At 36.4% G+C, this 15,322-nt stretch overlaps 1 protein-coding gene across 7 annotated transcripts in view; it reads left to right on the top strand.

Annotated features, from left to right (window-relative positions):
* The window catches only part of CLASP2 (cytoplasmic linker associated protein 2), a 216,714-nt gene that overhangs the window by 103,005 nt on the left and 98,387 nt on the right, over positions 1–15,322 (top strand). For all 7 annotated transcript variants that reach the window (XM_023513932.1, XM_023513941.1, XM_023513940.1 and 4 more), the window contains 5 exons: positions 668–727; positions 2,073–2,150; positions 3,535–3,702; positions 6,058–6,113; positions 7,009–7,182. In XM_023513932.1, the coding sequence (XP_023369700.1) occupies positions 668–727; positions 2,073–2,150; positions 3,535–3,702; positions 6,058–6,113; positions 7,009–7,182 (536 nt within the window). The remainder of the gene's footprint in view (positions 1–667; positions 728–2,072; positions 2,151–3,534; positions 3,703–6,057; positions 6,114–7,008; positions 7,183–15,322) is intronic.

Here is a 15,322-nt window from a genome sequence, read left to right as displayed (position 1 = left end):
AGTTGGAGAAATGAGAACTAGAGGGCTTAAGAGAAAATGTACATAAACTTGATTTAAAATCATACATGTACATATTTGAAAAAATGTAAAAATGACAGATCTAAGTTATTGTGTCTCTCTTGGTCCCCACTGACTATCTTATATTTGACAAACATTTTAAGTTAAAATCATGGTGAATTTTTTTTTTCTTCTTTTTTTTTTAGTAGAGTCTTAGTCGCCTGGGTAAAGTGCCATGGTGTCATAGCTCAGAGCAACTTCAAACTCTTGGGCTCCAGCCATCCTCTTGTCTCAGCCTTCCTACACTATCAGTGGCACCTATACTAACAGGTGCCAGCCACAATACCAGCTAGTTTTTCTATTTTTAGTAGAGACGGGGTCTCACTCTTGCTCAGGCTGGTCATAATTCCTTAGCTCAGCTATCCACTTTCCTTGGTCCCCCAGAGTGCTAGGATTATAGGCGTGGCCATTGGGAACAATAGTTAAATTTTTTGACTGTTTAATAGAAATAATGGGATCCTTAAACTAAGTTAGGTGTTCCATAGTTAAGATATATATAAAAACATGTCCTATGCTTTAATTCAGGGGACAAAGTGCAGCATTATAAAAGAAAGTATTAATGTATTTTTTCATTACAATATTTAGTTATAATTTAACTTTTATTTTTCAGACGTTCATTTGAATTTTTAGACTTGTTGTTACAAGAGTGGCAGACTCATTCATTGGAAAGGTATGCATTGCCTCTTACTCCCGCCTCCCTACCCATTGTCACAGTTCTTCAGAAGTGGTATTGATTTTCCATTTCTCATTTTGCTTTAAAGGTTTTTTGTACTGGTTTTCTTTTTAAGCTATAGTATTTCTTCCCTCTTAACTCACTGCAGCTATGAATGGTACGATTTTCTTCTCTGTGGGGTGGGTGAGAGTCTCTTAAGTAAAATAGCTTAGAGAAGATACTCCAAGTTAAATTATGTGAAAATTTGTAAATGTACCTCTGGTCATGTGAGATAAGTTACTAAGATGTAATCAATCATGTAATGAATAATTTTAAGATAGAAGGAAGGAGCTTCCTTTCAGAGGAAAGATAAAACAGAGATACTTGCTGGAAAGTTTTTCCACTTTCTCCACTAATGTCAGGCTATCATTAGTCAGGTGCATTCTGGATATTTAATGTAACTCTGGGATGAATAAGACAAAAATGTGAGCAACCAGTTGGTCACTGGCTGTTTGCAGTTTTCAATTTGGAACATGGGAAATACTTGAATTTACGTTGAATATGGTGGTGATTTTCCATTTTTCATGGAAATTATTAAATCTTTTCATAGCTTATTTTTATTAAGAGAGTCTCCCTCTGTTGTCCATGCTGGACTACAGGGGCACGATCATACTCACTGCAGCCTCAAACTTCTGGGACAAGTGATCCCTTTGCCTTAGCTCCAAAGTAGCTGAGGACTAAAAGTATATGCCATTACACCTGGCTAATTTTTTAATTTTGTTTTTTGTAGAGAAAGGTTCTTGCTGTGTTGTAACTCCTGGCCTTCAGTAATCTCAACTCAGCCTCCCAAAGTGCTAGGATTACAGGTGGGAGCCATAGCACCTGGCTCACAGCTTATTTTTGAAAAATAGAATTTGTTGTTTGATGTAGGCATAATACAATTTCAAGTTTTCTTTAAGTTCTTTTGTTATAGCTACTATTCAGTTTGATCAGATCATAAGTGATAGTACTCCTAGCAAATTATTTTCTACAATGGTAGTTAATAACTACACAGAAGATTTTTTCTTTTCTCTAATTCATTACAGATTAAAAATTTAGGTACATTTGTACATTATTTGAATTCCATGTAAAAATAATTATTTTCAGATTCATAGTGATTGGATTGTCAGAAGGAAACTATGCATAAATGAAATATATAAGGGAGATGACTGGAGAATCTTACAGTCTTCAGTTTATTATTGTGCACTAATTAATTGTATTATCTCTCTTAGCCCTTTGTGTTGATGTGTAACATATAAGGAGTATCATTTGTGATGAAATGCACAGCTTTATATATGAATTTAAAGATACATTTCTTTTATAGACATGCCGCTGTCTTGGTTGAAACTATTAAGAAGGGAATTCATGATGCTGATGCTGAAGCCAGAGTGGAGGCAAGAAAGTAAGTCTGGGGTATATTTTTATGACAGTTTTTTTTTTAATTTCTTATAGCATAACTGTGTACATTAATGCAATCATGGGGTACAGTGCACTGTTTTCATATACATTTTGAAATACTCTCATCAAACTGGTCAACATAACCTTCATGTCATTTTCCTAGTTACTGAGTTAAAACGTTCTTACTCTGCTTTTAGAAAGATTCACTTGTACCCTTGTAAGATAAACCATAGAGGTGACCCTACCAATCACCCTCCCTCCCCCCATCGACCTCCCTCACCTCCCTCTCCCACCCCCTACCCATAATCTAAGGCTATAATTAGGTTATGATATTCCTATAAAAGCTATGAATTAGTTTCAAAGTAGGGCTGGCTACATTGGATACTTTTTCTTCCATTCTTGAGATACTTTGCTAAGAAGAACATTTTCTAATTCCATCCATATAAACATGAAGGCGGTAAAGTCTCCATCTTTCTTTAGGGCTGCATAGTATTCCGTGGTGTACTTTATGACAGTTTTAAACAAAGAAATTGTTTGGGGAGAATGAAAATATCAAAGGTGGGCAGTGCCCATAGCTCAGTGGGTAGGGCACTGGCCACATGCACCCAGGTTGGCAGGTTCAAACCCAGCCTGGGCCAGCTAAACTAGAATGACAACTGCAACAAAAAAATGCCCAGGTGTTGTGGCGGATGTCAGTAATTCCAGCTACTTGGGAGGCCGAGGCAAGAGAATCATTTAAGCCCAAGAGTTTGAGGTTGCTGTGAGCTGTGATGCCACGCCACTGTACCAAGGGGGACATAGTGAGACTCTGTCTCAAAAAAATAAAAAGAAAGAAAGAAAATATCAGAGGTGCCCGAATATTCTACTTGACTAGCTCTTCAGTAAAATTGTTGATTTTCTCCATTAAGTCAGTACTACATGTCTAACAGCCTGCTTCAAATTTTTATGTAATGATCCATATTCCTATTTTATCATAACCCATCCTCTTCCATGGTGAATTTAAAATACTGTCATTTATCAAGCATATATTGTGTACTTGATACTGTATGAGGCACTTGGTATATGTTATTTTCGAATCCTTAAAATAATCCTTAAAATATCCTTTGAATTCTAGATGCAATGGAAGTTTGGGGATTTGGAGGTTTATCCAAACCACATAAACCATAAGTGGCATAGCTAGGTTTTGAACTGAGATCTGCTTTTCTCAAAGCCTGCATTCTTTCCACTGGAACTTGTTAAATTTAGACCATATTCCCTGACACATAGCGTATAGTTTAAAAACCTGTGAGCTCGTGTTCATCCTTCCTGAATGTACACATTTTATTGTTAACTTCCAATCGTATAAAGCTATTACTTCACGTGCTTTCTCTTTTTCTTTTCTTTTGCAGGACATATATGGGTCTTAGAAACCACTTTCCTGGTGAAGCTGAAACATTATATAATTCCCTTGAGCCATCTTACCAGAAGAGTCTTCAAACTTACTTAAAAAGTTCTGGCAGTGTAGCATCTCTTCCACAATCAGATAGGTCCTCATCTAGCTCACAAGAAAGTCTCAAGTAAGGTCATATAAATGATAATTGATGGTCTCTTCCTCTCCCCAACTCCCCAGAGTTCCTTAAGTTGGATAATTGAATACTGCGTATCTGCTTGCTTTCATCTAAGGTCCTGAAAACATGGTAACTCAAAGATATTTATTTTGTCTGTTGTTTCAAGGGTTGGATTACATGCCAGCATAACTCCTCTTTGGCTAATGTGTTTAATGAGTCAATTTTGTTTCTATATAGTCATGTCTATGAATGTCTGGAAAGCACTTATTTTTTTAATACCACAAAAATAGTTCATACAGTAAGTGTCCTATTCTAAGACATTGTATTGGAGAAATTGTAATGGAGATTCAGAAGTCACCTTCAGAATTGTTACATAGCACTGTGTGATTGGTAAAAACTTCACTGCTTTCCTTTCTACCTTCTTGCCCAGCTTAAGAATTCTGGAAATCCCTCAAAGGGGAACATGATCTGGTATCTGACTGACTTCTCTGTAACTCTGTTCTCATCAAGATTTTTGCTACCTGAAATCCTTGTTGCTTTGGCACCAATCATCCTATTTTCTGTCTTTCTACCTTTGTGAGGTGGCTAAAATCTCTGGTACCTTTTTTGCTTCCTAACAGTGATCCTCTGTCCATCTTCATAGCCTCTTGTTCAGTGCCAAGTATCTGCAGCTTTTTCTCCAGGGGAGAAGAGCTCACACAATGTCAGTTTACTTCTCTATAATTTTTTTCCTTTTGGGGATCTTGATCACCAACAAAGATTGTTGGTTTCCTTTGTAACTGCTGTAGGACTGGGACTAAGGTGAAACAAGTACAGCACCTAGGACAAAAAATTTAAGGAGATATTCACAGGGACACTCAAATACTGTACTTAAGTTTAGTTTCTTATAAGTTTTCAAAATAAAAGAAGATAAGATTTGATTTTTAAAATAATTATTATAGGAATAATGACCTATCTAAACTTCTAACTAAATTCTTGTTTAAACTTCTATTTAAATTTTTAATAAATCTCCTGTCTCAAATGAGGCCTCTTTACTTCTTTTGGTTCCTTTTTTATTTGCTATGCTCAAACTTTAAAGTATATATGAATCACCTAAAGACCCTGTTAAAATGCGGAAGGTGATTTAATACTTCTGGAGTGGGGCCTGAGGTTTTGCGTTTTTAGTAAGTTCCTAGCTTCCTAACTGATATTAAGGCTGTTAACATTTGGTGGTCTGTGGCAGTCAATGAGGGTAACAACTTTAGGGAAGAGTTATAAAAATAATATAATACTGGGTTTAATAACCAGTCTCAAATTTACCACTTGGTAAAAAATATTTTTCAATAGCCTGGCATTTACCCTGCTTGGGGATTTTTGCTTCTGTCTTCTTCCCACCTTTAAAACTTACAGATATACTTTCTGGAACCTCATTATTTACTTAGATCTTTTATATATCAGTGAGCTACAGATTACCATTGTAATTAAACATAAATAATCAAGGGCGGTGCCTGTGGCTCACTGAGTAGGGCACCGGCCCCATATACTGAGGGTGGCAGGTTCATACCCCACCCTGGCCAAACTGCAACAAAAAATAGCCGAGTGTTATGGCGGGCACCTATAGTCCCAGCTACTCGGGAGGCTAAGGCAAGAGAATTGCCTAAGCCCAAGAGATAGAAGTTGCTGTGAGCTGTGACGCTATGGCACTCTGCTGAGGGTGACAAAACAAGACTCTGTCTCTAAAAAGAAAAGATAAATAATTTAAAAAGATGTTATGAGAGATAATGGTTTCTTGAGATGATGAGAGAAATTTGGCTAACATTGTTCTCAGACTATACATTTTATCCTTTGCAGTAGTTCTTAGCCTTACTTTTGTTGTGCGATAGCACTGCATGTAGGAAATGTGATACCTGTGTGAAAACTGCATCAATGACTTGTTGATGGCCACAACCATTAGGGCTTGGGTGAGAGAAGCTTTGGTTATGCCGTTACCTCTGTGCTTGTGATAACACCACCTTTTTCTCCTTCTTAATTAAAATATCTCTGGATATAAATGGATTACATTGTTGTTATTGAGTTCCCTGTAGTAGGCACCATGATGTATGCTGAGGACCAGAGTGAGCAAAAGCAACTTGATCCTGTTTCTGTAGAGCTTGTTGTCTTTTTTCATTGTCAATTATTTTATTTTTGCTTCAGTAGCTAATGGAGACACATATTCATTTGTGATGACATATATTTAAGAACAGTTGTTTTAAAGTGATTTGTAAAAGGAAAGTTAAAAATAGAAGTGTTTCTCAACTTTTCACAAAATTCAGTATTTTATTAGTTTTTATCAGAGGAATGGTAAATTAAGTCTTCTTAATAAAAGCATTTCTTTTTATCTTGCAGTCGCCCTTTTTCTTCCAAATGGGCTACAGCAAATCCGTCAGCTGTGGCTGGAAGAGGTAATTGCCTTCTTTAGTAAGACTTATAGCTCATTTTATATCTAAAGCAGTAGCTTTAAACCAGTGGTTCTCAACCTGTGGGTCGCGACCCACAGGAACTACATTAAAGGGCTGCGACATTAGAAAGGTTGAGAACCACTGCTTTAAACCGTTTTGATGTGTTCCACAGTGAGAAAAATATTTTACATGACAACTTAATACCACACATATTTACTGTATCTGTGTATATATAGTATAAGCCAGAATTCTTACTGTGGTATACTCTTTTTTATTCTGTTTCATTTCTTTGAAGTGCTGTTCATGACCCATTCAATTGATCTTACAGCCTATTAATGGATCATGAGTTAACAGTTTATAAAACGCCTCCTTTTAAAACTGAAAAACTAAAGACCAGAAATTAATGGCTTAATTTACATTGCCTAAGAGAGGCAGAACCTGCATTAATTTCTGAGTATCTCTACTTTTAGACTAGTTTTTCTTGCATTTTTCTAATAGTAAAAAATAATGATACTCCTTCTATTCGTCTCACAATGCTTCATTTTCATGAATCAGTAATAAACATCATCTCTTTGTCTGTAACATAGTCTTATAAATTTTACAGTCACAATGTAGTCATTTTTTCCATTTTATGAGAGAGGAAAATGAAACAGAGAAATATTGACAAAATTGCTGAAGAAGATTTTATAAGAGCTATCTAGCTAACAAAAATAATTGTGCCCCCTTCATAGCTTGAAATTTAAAGGAAAAAAAACTTTCATAGTATTATCCATTTGACCACTGCCTCCTTGTCAGTCATCTGTCGTTACGGATTAGTTTATGATGGTCAGGTTTATATCATTTTTACACTATGTAATGATTTGAATAACATAGATTACCTTTCCTTTGTCTTTTATAGTATCAGCAGGAAGCAGCAAAGCCAGTTCCCTTCCAGGAAGCCTTCAGCGTTCGCGAAGTGACATTGATGTGAATGCTGCTGCTGGTGCCAAGGCGCATCATGCCGCTGGACAGTCTGTGAGAAATGGACGATTAGGTGCAGGTGCCCTGAATCCAGGCTCCTATGCGTCACTAGGTAAGACCTAATTATGGGAAATTGTACAGTGTTCTCTCTCTGGTCTCAATGAGGACAAGTTGATAAATCTTGACCATTTCTGTTTGATTCTTGTAAGTTAAAGAGAGTCCATGTGTTTAAATGTGATTCTATACTGAGGACACAGTTCTGAGGTATCTGAATAGCCTTATTCCTACTTTTCCTCTTCCTCTTCACTTTGATCAGAGAAACAGCTCTTTTTTTTTTTTTTTTTTTTTGAGACAGAGTCTCACTATGTTGCCCTTGGTAGAGTGCCTTGGTGTCACAGCTCACAGCAACCTCAAACTTTTGGACTTAAGTGATTCTCTTGCCTCACCCTCCCAAGTAGCTGAGACTACAGGTGCCTACCACAATGCTTGACTATTTTTTGTTGCAGTTGTCGTTGTTTAGCTGGCCCAGGCTGGGTTTGAACCTGCCTGCCTCCATGTATGTAACCAGTACCCTAACCACTGAGCTACAGGCTCTGAGCCAGAGAAACAGTTCTTAATTGCATGATTCCTGTAGAATTTTCATAACTACATTTCTGCCATGTTCTGCCACTGGTCATTAAGGGAAACTGGGCAGGGCATTGGTCTTATATCTAGCGTTCCTGTTTTATTTCTCCTATTTCTGTTTTCTTACCAAGAATTTAAATCTGTGAAAATTGCAAAGCTCTTCTCTGCCTAATCAAAACTTAAATATATATATTCCAAAAGCTTTTCATAATTTGGTGTTTTTGTTCTTTTAATAAAAGTTTGAAGCCTTCATTTTTTTCTCATAGGTAGTCCTAGTGAAACACTAAGCTGTGAAATCATTTAAATATAATACAGGGTGGACATTCCTAATCTAAAAATCTGAAACCTGAAATTTTCCAAAATTCAAAACTTTTTTTTTTTTAAACAGTCTCTCTTGCCCAGGCTAGAGTGGCATGGCTTCAGCCTACCTCACAGCAACATCAAACTCCTGGGTTGAAGCAATCCTCCTTCCTCACTCTTCTGAGTAGCTGAGACTACAGACACCCACTTTGAAGTCTGGCTAATGGGGGAGATGTGATACACACATATACCCCACACATTTTTTTTTACTCTTTTTCAACAGGTCTTGCTCTGTTGCCCTGGGCAGAGTACAGTGGCATATATACTACAGTTTGTGAGCCACCAGGTTTGGCCCAAAATTCAAAACCTTTTGAGTGCCTGCCTAACACTCAAAGGAAATGTTCATTGGAGCATTTCAGAGTTTTGGATTAGGTATTTTCAGTCAGTAACTATAAATATAAATATTTCAAAGTTCAGGATATTCTGAAATTCAAACCACTCTGGTCCCAAGCACTTTAGCTAGGGAATACTCAACTTGTAAAAAAGTGAAGAGATTGTAGATATGAATATGAATATGGTAAAGTTGGCACAGCTGCATTCAGAGCTATGAGAAAAGGACAGATTATGCAGTAAATGATGTTTAGACACATGGTTTACAATTTGGTATAAAATTAATTTAAAACTATGCTATATACCATTTAAAAATATAGTTGCATACCAATGGGATGTCAGGGACTGACCCCACTGAATGAAGGGTTTTATACATCTGTTTAAGCAAGACAATAGAACCTGGGAAAACAAACTACCAGTGGGGTTAGTCCCTGACACCCACCATTGGTATGCAACTGTTTTAGTCATTTGTTTATTTCAGATTAATGTGAGGGTACAGACAACTAGGTTATGTTTATGTTTATTAGGTAAGGTTTCTGTTGTAGTTGTGCCCTTCACCTAAGAGGTATGCCATATACCCTTACATTGTGTCCATTAAGTGAGAGCACACCAATACCCCCCCCCCACTTGAATTAAATTGATTTTTTTCTCTTGTGTGGGCAGGTATTCATCTACTGGCTTCACGTTAGTATTGAGTTATTGGATACTTGCTTTTCCATTCTTGTGATATTTTACGAAGAAGAATATGTTTCAACTCCATCTAGGTTAATACAAAAGATGTAAAGTTGCCATCTTTCTTATGACTGAGTAGTATTCCATGGTATACGTATACAATGGTTTATTCATCCAATCATGGGTTCATGGGCACTTGGGTTGATTCCACGTGTTGGCAATTGTAAACTGAGCTACAGTAAATAGTCTAGTGCTATGCTTATGATAAAATGATTTTTTTTCTTCTGGATAGATATTTATAACTAGGGACTGCAGGATCAAATGGAAGGTCTATTTTCAGTTCTTTGAGAATTCTCCACACTTCTTTCTAAAGAGGCTGATTAGTTTGCCTTCCCACCAACAGTGTGAAAGTGTTCTTTGCACATCCACACCAGCATCTATAGCTTTGGGACTTTGTGATGTGAGCTATTCTTACTGGGGTTAGGTGATATCTCAAGATGGTTTTATTTGCATTGTTTTATTTGTATTTCTCTGATGATTAGGGACAATGAGCATTTTTTCATATTTATTGGCCATTCATCTGTCCTCTTTAGAAAAGGTTCTAGTTATATTGGTATGCAACCATTTTAAAAGCATAAAACAACTTGATGAAAACATGGGTAAATAGTCATCTACTCTCAGGTTGGGGCAGGAATTTCTGAATATAAAAGCAAAGAAACCATAAAGGTAAAGTCTTCTGAATTTAAATTTAAAATGTGAAAAAATGAAATTAAATGATCAAAAACTAAAAGGCAAAAATGTCAACAATTTTTTTAACCCTGTGAGAGAAAGATAAGTTCATTTTTATAGAAAAACTTCTGTATATGTCAAGAAAAGTTTATATCACAATTGCCAATAAAAACCAGAATAAATGTTGAATCTGAGTTGCAGTCAAATGCAAATTGAAAGACCATAAATATAATAAGAAAGTTAAGTTTGCTGTACACTGTTATCAAGAATGTGGGGGAAAGGCTTTACCAATCAAGGCTATTGTGAAGTAAAAATGAGATGCTTTTTCTGAGTGGTGATTTAGTAATGCCTGTGAAACATTTTTAAATTACCAGAATTTTTGATCCAGTAATCCAATGTTTAAATCATTATATAAAGAAATAAAAAGAATATCAGTTGTGTTTTTAATAACAGATACTATTAGAGTCAATCTTAATGTGTAACAGAGGGAATAATTAAGTCGTGGTGTGCAGCCATTAACAGGTTGTGTTTTCAACAAAGATCAAATGATACAGACTACCCAACAGTGTATGGTAATGTATTGTTTTGTAAACGATAATTGTAAAATTATACAATAGATTAAGGACAGAATGATATAGTGGACTGATGACTGCTTTTAATTTTCAGAAAACTCTTCTATTTAGGAACGTTACATTTCCAAGAATGACTTGTCATTTCAATATATGAAAACCAGTCAAAATAGTATACTGTTTTAGTAAAATAAAAGACAAAACCCACATGATCGTATCAGCTACAGAAAAAGCATTTGACAAACTATGACAACTATCTCTGATAAAAATACTTTAAAAACTAGGAATGGAACAAATCTTTCTAAACCTGATAAAAAGCATCTTTGAAAAACCCATAGTTTGAGGGACTTTGCCTAAAAAATGCAATCAGTGTAACCTGGTCCTTTGTACCCTCGATGAATCCCCAACAATTAAAAACAAAGAAAGAGTGACCCACAGTTAAAGTTGATGAGAAAAAAACTGGGTATTTATTTCTAAGATCAATAACAAGATGAGGATATGTGCTCTTACCCTTTCTATTTAGCATTATCATGGAAGTCTTAGCCAGGGCAGTTGTGTAGTGAAAAGAATAGAAGGTATCTGTATTGGAAAGGAAGAAGTAAAACTATCTCAATGTATAGAAAAAACATGATCTTGTATGTAGAACATCCTAAGGAATTCACATCCCCCCCAAATATTGGAGCTAACAAGTTCAGTAAGCTTATAGGATACGAGATCAGTGTATGAAGCTCAATTGCTAAACACTGGTATTTTTAATTGTTCACTGACAATGAAAAATCCAAAACTGAAATTAAGAAAATAATTTCAATTACAGTAGCATCAAAAAGAATAAAATACTTAAGAATAAATATTTTAAAAGGAGTATAAGACTTGTACACTAAAAACTACAAGACATTATTAAATGAAATTAAAGACCTAAATAAATGGAAAGACATCTCAGGTTCATAAAGAGTTACTTTTGTTAAGATGGCAACTTGACATATTTAGTGCATTTTATATTCAGTTGCTGTTTTTTGTTTTTTGTTTTTTTGAGGCAGAATCTCTTTTGTTGCTCTTGGTAGAGTGCCGTGGCCTCATAGCTCCCAGCAACCTCAAATTTCGGGGCTCAAATGATCCTCTTGTCTCAGCCTCCCAAGTAGCTGGGACTACAGGTACCTACCACAATGCCCAGTTACGTTTTAGAGACAGGTTCTCCCTCTTGCTCAGGCTGGTCTCAAACTTCTGAGCTCATGCTATCTACCCACCTTCACCTCCCACAATGCTAGGATTACAGATGTGAGCCACCACACCCAGCCTTCTAGTTGCTTTTTATAGAAATTAATTAATAAGCTGATCATAAAATTTATATGAAAAGTCAAGGGACCTGAAACAATATTGAAAAGGAACAAAAATGGAGGACTTAAAAGCTTACTTCAAATTTATAGCAATTAAGTCTTGCGGTACTAATGTAAGTATAGGTATATAGTCCAGTGGAATAGAATTGAGAGTTCAAAAATAAATGTGTTCATTTATAGTCAATTGATTTTGAACAAGAGTGCCAAGACTATTCAGTGGGGAGAGAATTGTGTTTTCAACAAATAGTATTAGATTAACTAGATGCAAAAGAATTAATTTAGATTCCTATCTCATAAATTCAAAATTAATTGAAAACCTAAATGTAAGAGCAAAAACTATAACACTTTTAAAAGAAAACATGAGTATAAATCTTGGTGTCCTTGGTCAGTAGTGTCTTGGATAGGACACAAGACATACAACCTGGCTCAGTGCCTATGGCTAAAGCACCAGCCACATACACCTAAGGTGGCAGGTTCGAATTCAGCCCAGGCCCGCCAAACAACAATGATGGCTGCAACCAAAAAGAAAATAGCCAGGCATTGTGGTGGGCGCCTGTGGTCTCAGCTACTTGGAAGGCGGAGGCAAGAGACTCGCTTGAGCCCAGGAGTTGGAGGTTGCTGTGAGCTGTGATACCATGGCGCTACCCAGGGAGACAGCTTGAGACTCTGTCTCAAAATAAGATTAAAAAAAAAAAAAAGACATACAACCTGCCAAATAAAGGTAGATTGGATAGATTCATTAAAATTTAATAACTTTGTGCTTAAAGGACACCATCAAGAAAGTGAAAAGAAGCTGGGCATGGAGGCTTGTGCCTATAATCCCAGCACTCTGGGAGGTTGATGTGGGAGGATTATTTGAGACCAGGAATTTGAGACCAATCTGAGCAATGCCAAGACCCCATCTCTACAAAAACTAAAAAAAAAAAAAAAAGCAAACAAAAAACCCACATTAACCAGGCATGATAGTGCATGCCTGTAGCCTCAGTATTGGGGAGGCTGAGACAGAGGATCTCTTGAGCCCAGGAGTTTGAGGTGATAGTAGCTATGTTGATGCTACCCTCCCCCAAATAACAAAGTGAGACCCTGTCTCAAAAATGAAATAGAAAGAAAGTGAAAAAATAGAGCACAGAATAAGATAAAATATTTGCAAATCATATATCTGATTAGGGACTTGTATATATCCCAAATAATATAAATAACACTCAGAACTCAATAATCAAAAGACAACTCCATTTTTAAAATGGACAAAAGATTTGAATAGATGATTCTCCAGAGAAAATGTACATATTGCTTATAAATACAAGAAAAGATATTTAACACCATTAGTCATTAGGGAAGTATAAATCAAAAGCACGACGAGGTACTGCTTCATAGCCATTAGGATAGCTGCAATCAAAAAGGCTGACAATAGCAAGTGCTGGGAAGGATGTGGAGAAGTTGGAAACCTCATACATTGCTGGTGGGAATGTAAGATGGCATAGCCATTTTGGAAACAGTTTGGCAATTTCTCAAAAAAGTTAACGATTACCATATAATTCAATAATTGCATTCCCACCTACATACCCAAAAGATTTGAAAACTTCTTTTTCACAAAAACCTGTGAATGTTAGTAGCAACATTATTCACAATAGCCCCAAATGGAAACAACTCACATGTACATCAATTTGTAAAAAGATAATCCAAATGGGGTATGTCTGTACAATGAAGTGGAATATTATTCAGCCTTTAAAAAGAGTATGTTACATAAAAATATATATTACAAGATGGGTCAACTTTGAAAATGTTATGAAGTCAGGCACAATCAGCCATATATTGTCTGATTCCAGCTATATGAAATGGCTAGATCAGGCATATCCACAGACAGAAAGTAGTTGTTGCCAGGTGGTAGAAGTGGAGGGGAAATGGGGAGCAGACTGCTAATGGGTATAGAATTTCTTTCTTTTCTTTTCTTTTTTTCTTTTTTTTTGAGACAGAGTGTTACTTTGTCACTCTTGGTAGAATGCCATGGCTTCATAGCTCACAGAAACATCAAGCTCAAGTGATCCTCTTGCCTTAGCCTCCTAAGAAGCTGGGACTACATATAGGGTACCCACCACAATGCTCTACTTTTTAGTAGAGACAGATTCTCATTCTTGTTCATGATGGTCTCGAACTCCTGAGCTCAAGCAGCCCACCCCCATCGGCCTCGCAGAGTGCTAGGATCATAGGTGTGAGCCACCATGCCCAGCTGGATATAGCATTTCTTATGGAGGTAATGAAAATGTCCTGGAATTAGTAGTGAAAATTGCACAACACTGTGAATAAATTTAAAACACTGAGTTGTACACTATAATATAAAAGGGTAAATTTTATCATTTGTCTGAATTATATCTCCATTTTTTAAGTGAGAAGAAAACAAAAATAATAAACCTTATTCATCTTGTATCTTAAAAATAAATACATCACATTCGATATCTTATTTTTATTACCAGAAGAAAAAATATTGTATTCAAAGTGCTTTTTAATAAGAACTAAAAAGCCAATCTCAAATTTTTAAAAGAGAGTAATAGAGCTATGAGATTTTTGTTGTCGTTGTTCTTTAAGGTTTGAATTGCATATTTCTTCCATTGTAGAAGTGAGAAGTTCTCCTCCTCCTCCCTTTTTCTTTTCTTCATCTGGCCCAGTTCACCCTCAGAGATAGTCAGGTACCAGCCTGTGGCTCTTTCCAGAGATTAAAAGATGCTCTCGTTTTCTCCCTCCACTCTACTCCATCCTCCTCTCTATTCTTATACAGCTTTCTTATTGCATGTGACTGGTATACTCTCTGTTTTCTTCTATTTAATACTTTAAGCCTTGTTATGATGGCTCAACATGTATGGATCAGAAGAAGTGTTCCATTCTTTTTTAGCAAACATTTAAGCTGAGCACTTAGTTTTTGCCAGGCATCCTTCTGGGCACCAGGGATCCAGAGGTGTATGTATCTATACTCAGACTCCTCTCCGTGTGTTGGTGGGTTAATGAAAGATGCGGGGCTAAAAGTTTGATACATTTTATGCATTTTGAGTTTCAAGTCCTTATGAGACCTGGAGCTCAAAAGTGTTTGAGGATAGTTGGATAATAGTGGTATAGCACTCAGAAGAAGGGTCAATCCTGGAAGTCATTAGACAATTACACTTACAGTTAGTTGCCATTGGTATGTTTTTTGTTTCTGTTTTCTCTGAAGTTCTGAATTTTTTGGTAGCGGGGATATTGTGAATGTTTTGAAGTTTTAACTTCAACCTGAGGAATAAGCCCAGTGTGGTAGGAAGCAGGAATTTATGTTAAGGAAACCTTGATGTATAGATACATATGTATGGGTATTTATTCTGACAACTAGGTTTGTGGGAATTGCTTGAATGGAAAAGAAAATGGTTTCTGTGAGGTCATATAGAGGGAAGTTAGTTTTAGTTGGTTAAGGAAGTTGGAAGGAGAATCTATATAAATTATTCTTACATTTAATGGTTGAAAGAGGTGAAAGCACTGTAAGAATTATCTGTGGGCTCGGCGCCTATAGCTCAACCAGCTAAGGCGCCAGCCACGTACACCTAAGGTGGTGGGTTCGAATCCCCAGCCCGGACCCGCCAAACAACTATGACGGCTGCAACCAAAAAATAGC

Source organism: Otolemur garnettii, unplaced genomic scaffold, assembly GCF_000181295.1.
Source record: "Otolemur garnettii isolate 467f Iridium unplaced genomic scaffold, OtoGar3 scaffold00002, whole genome shotgun sequence".
Lineage (NCBI taxonomy): Eukaryota > Metazoa > Chordata > Mammalia > Primates > Galagidae > Otolemur > Otolemur garnettii.
Note: the sequence above shows the minus strand (reverse complement) of the source record. Positions and strands in the feature narration are given on the sequence as shown.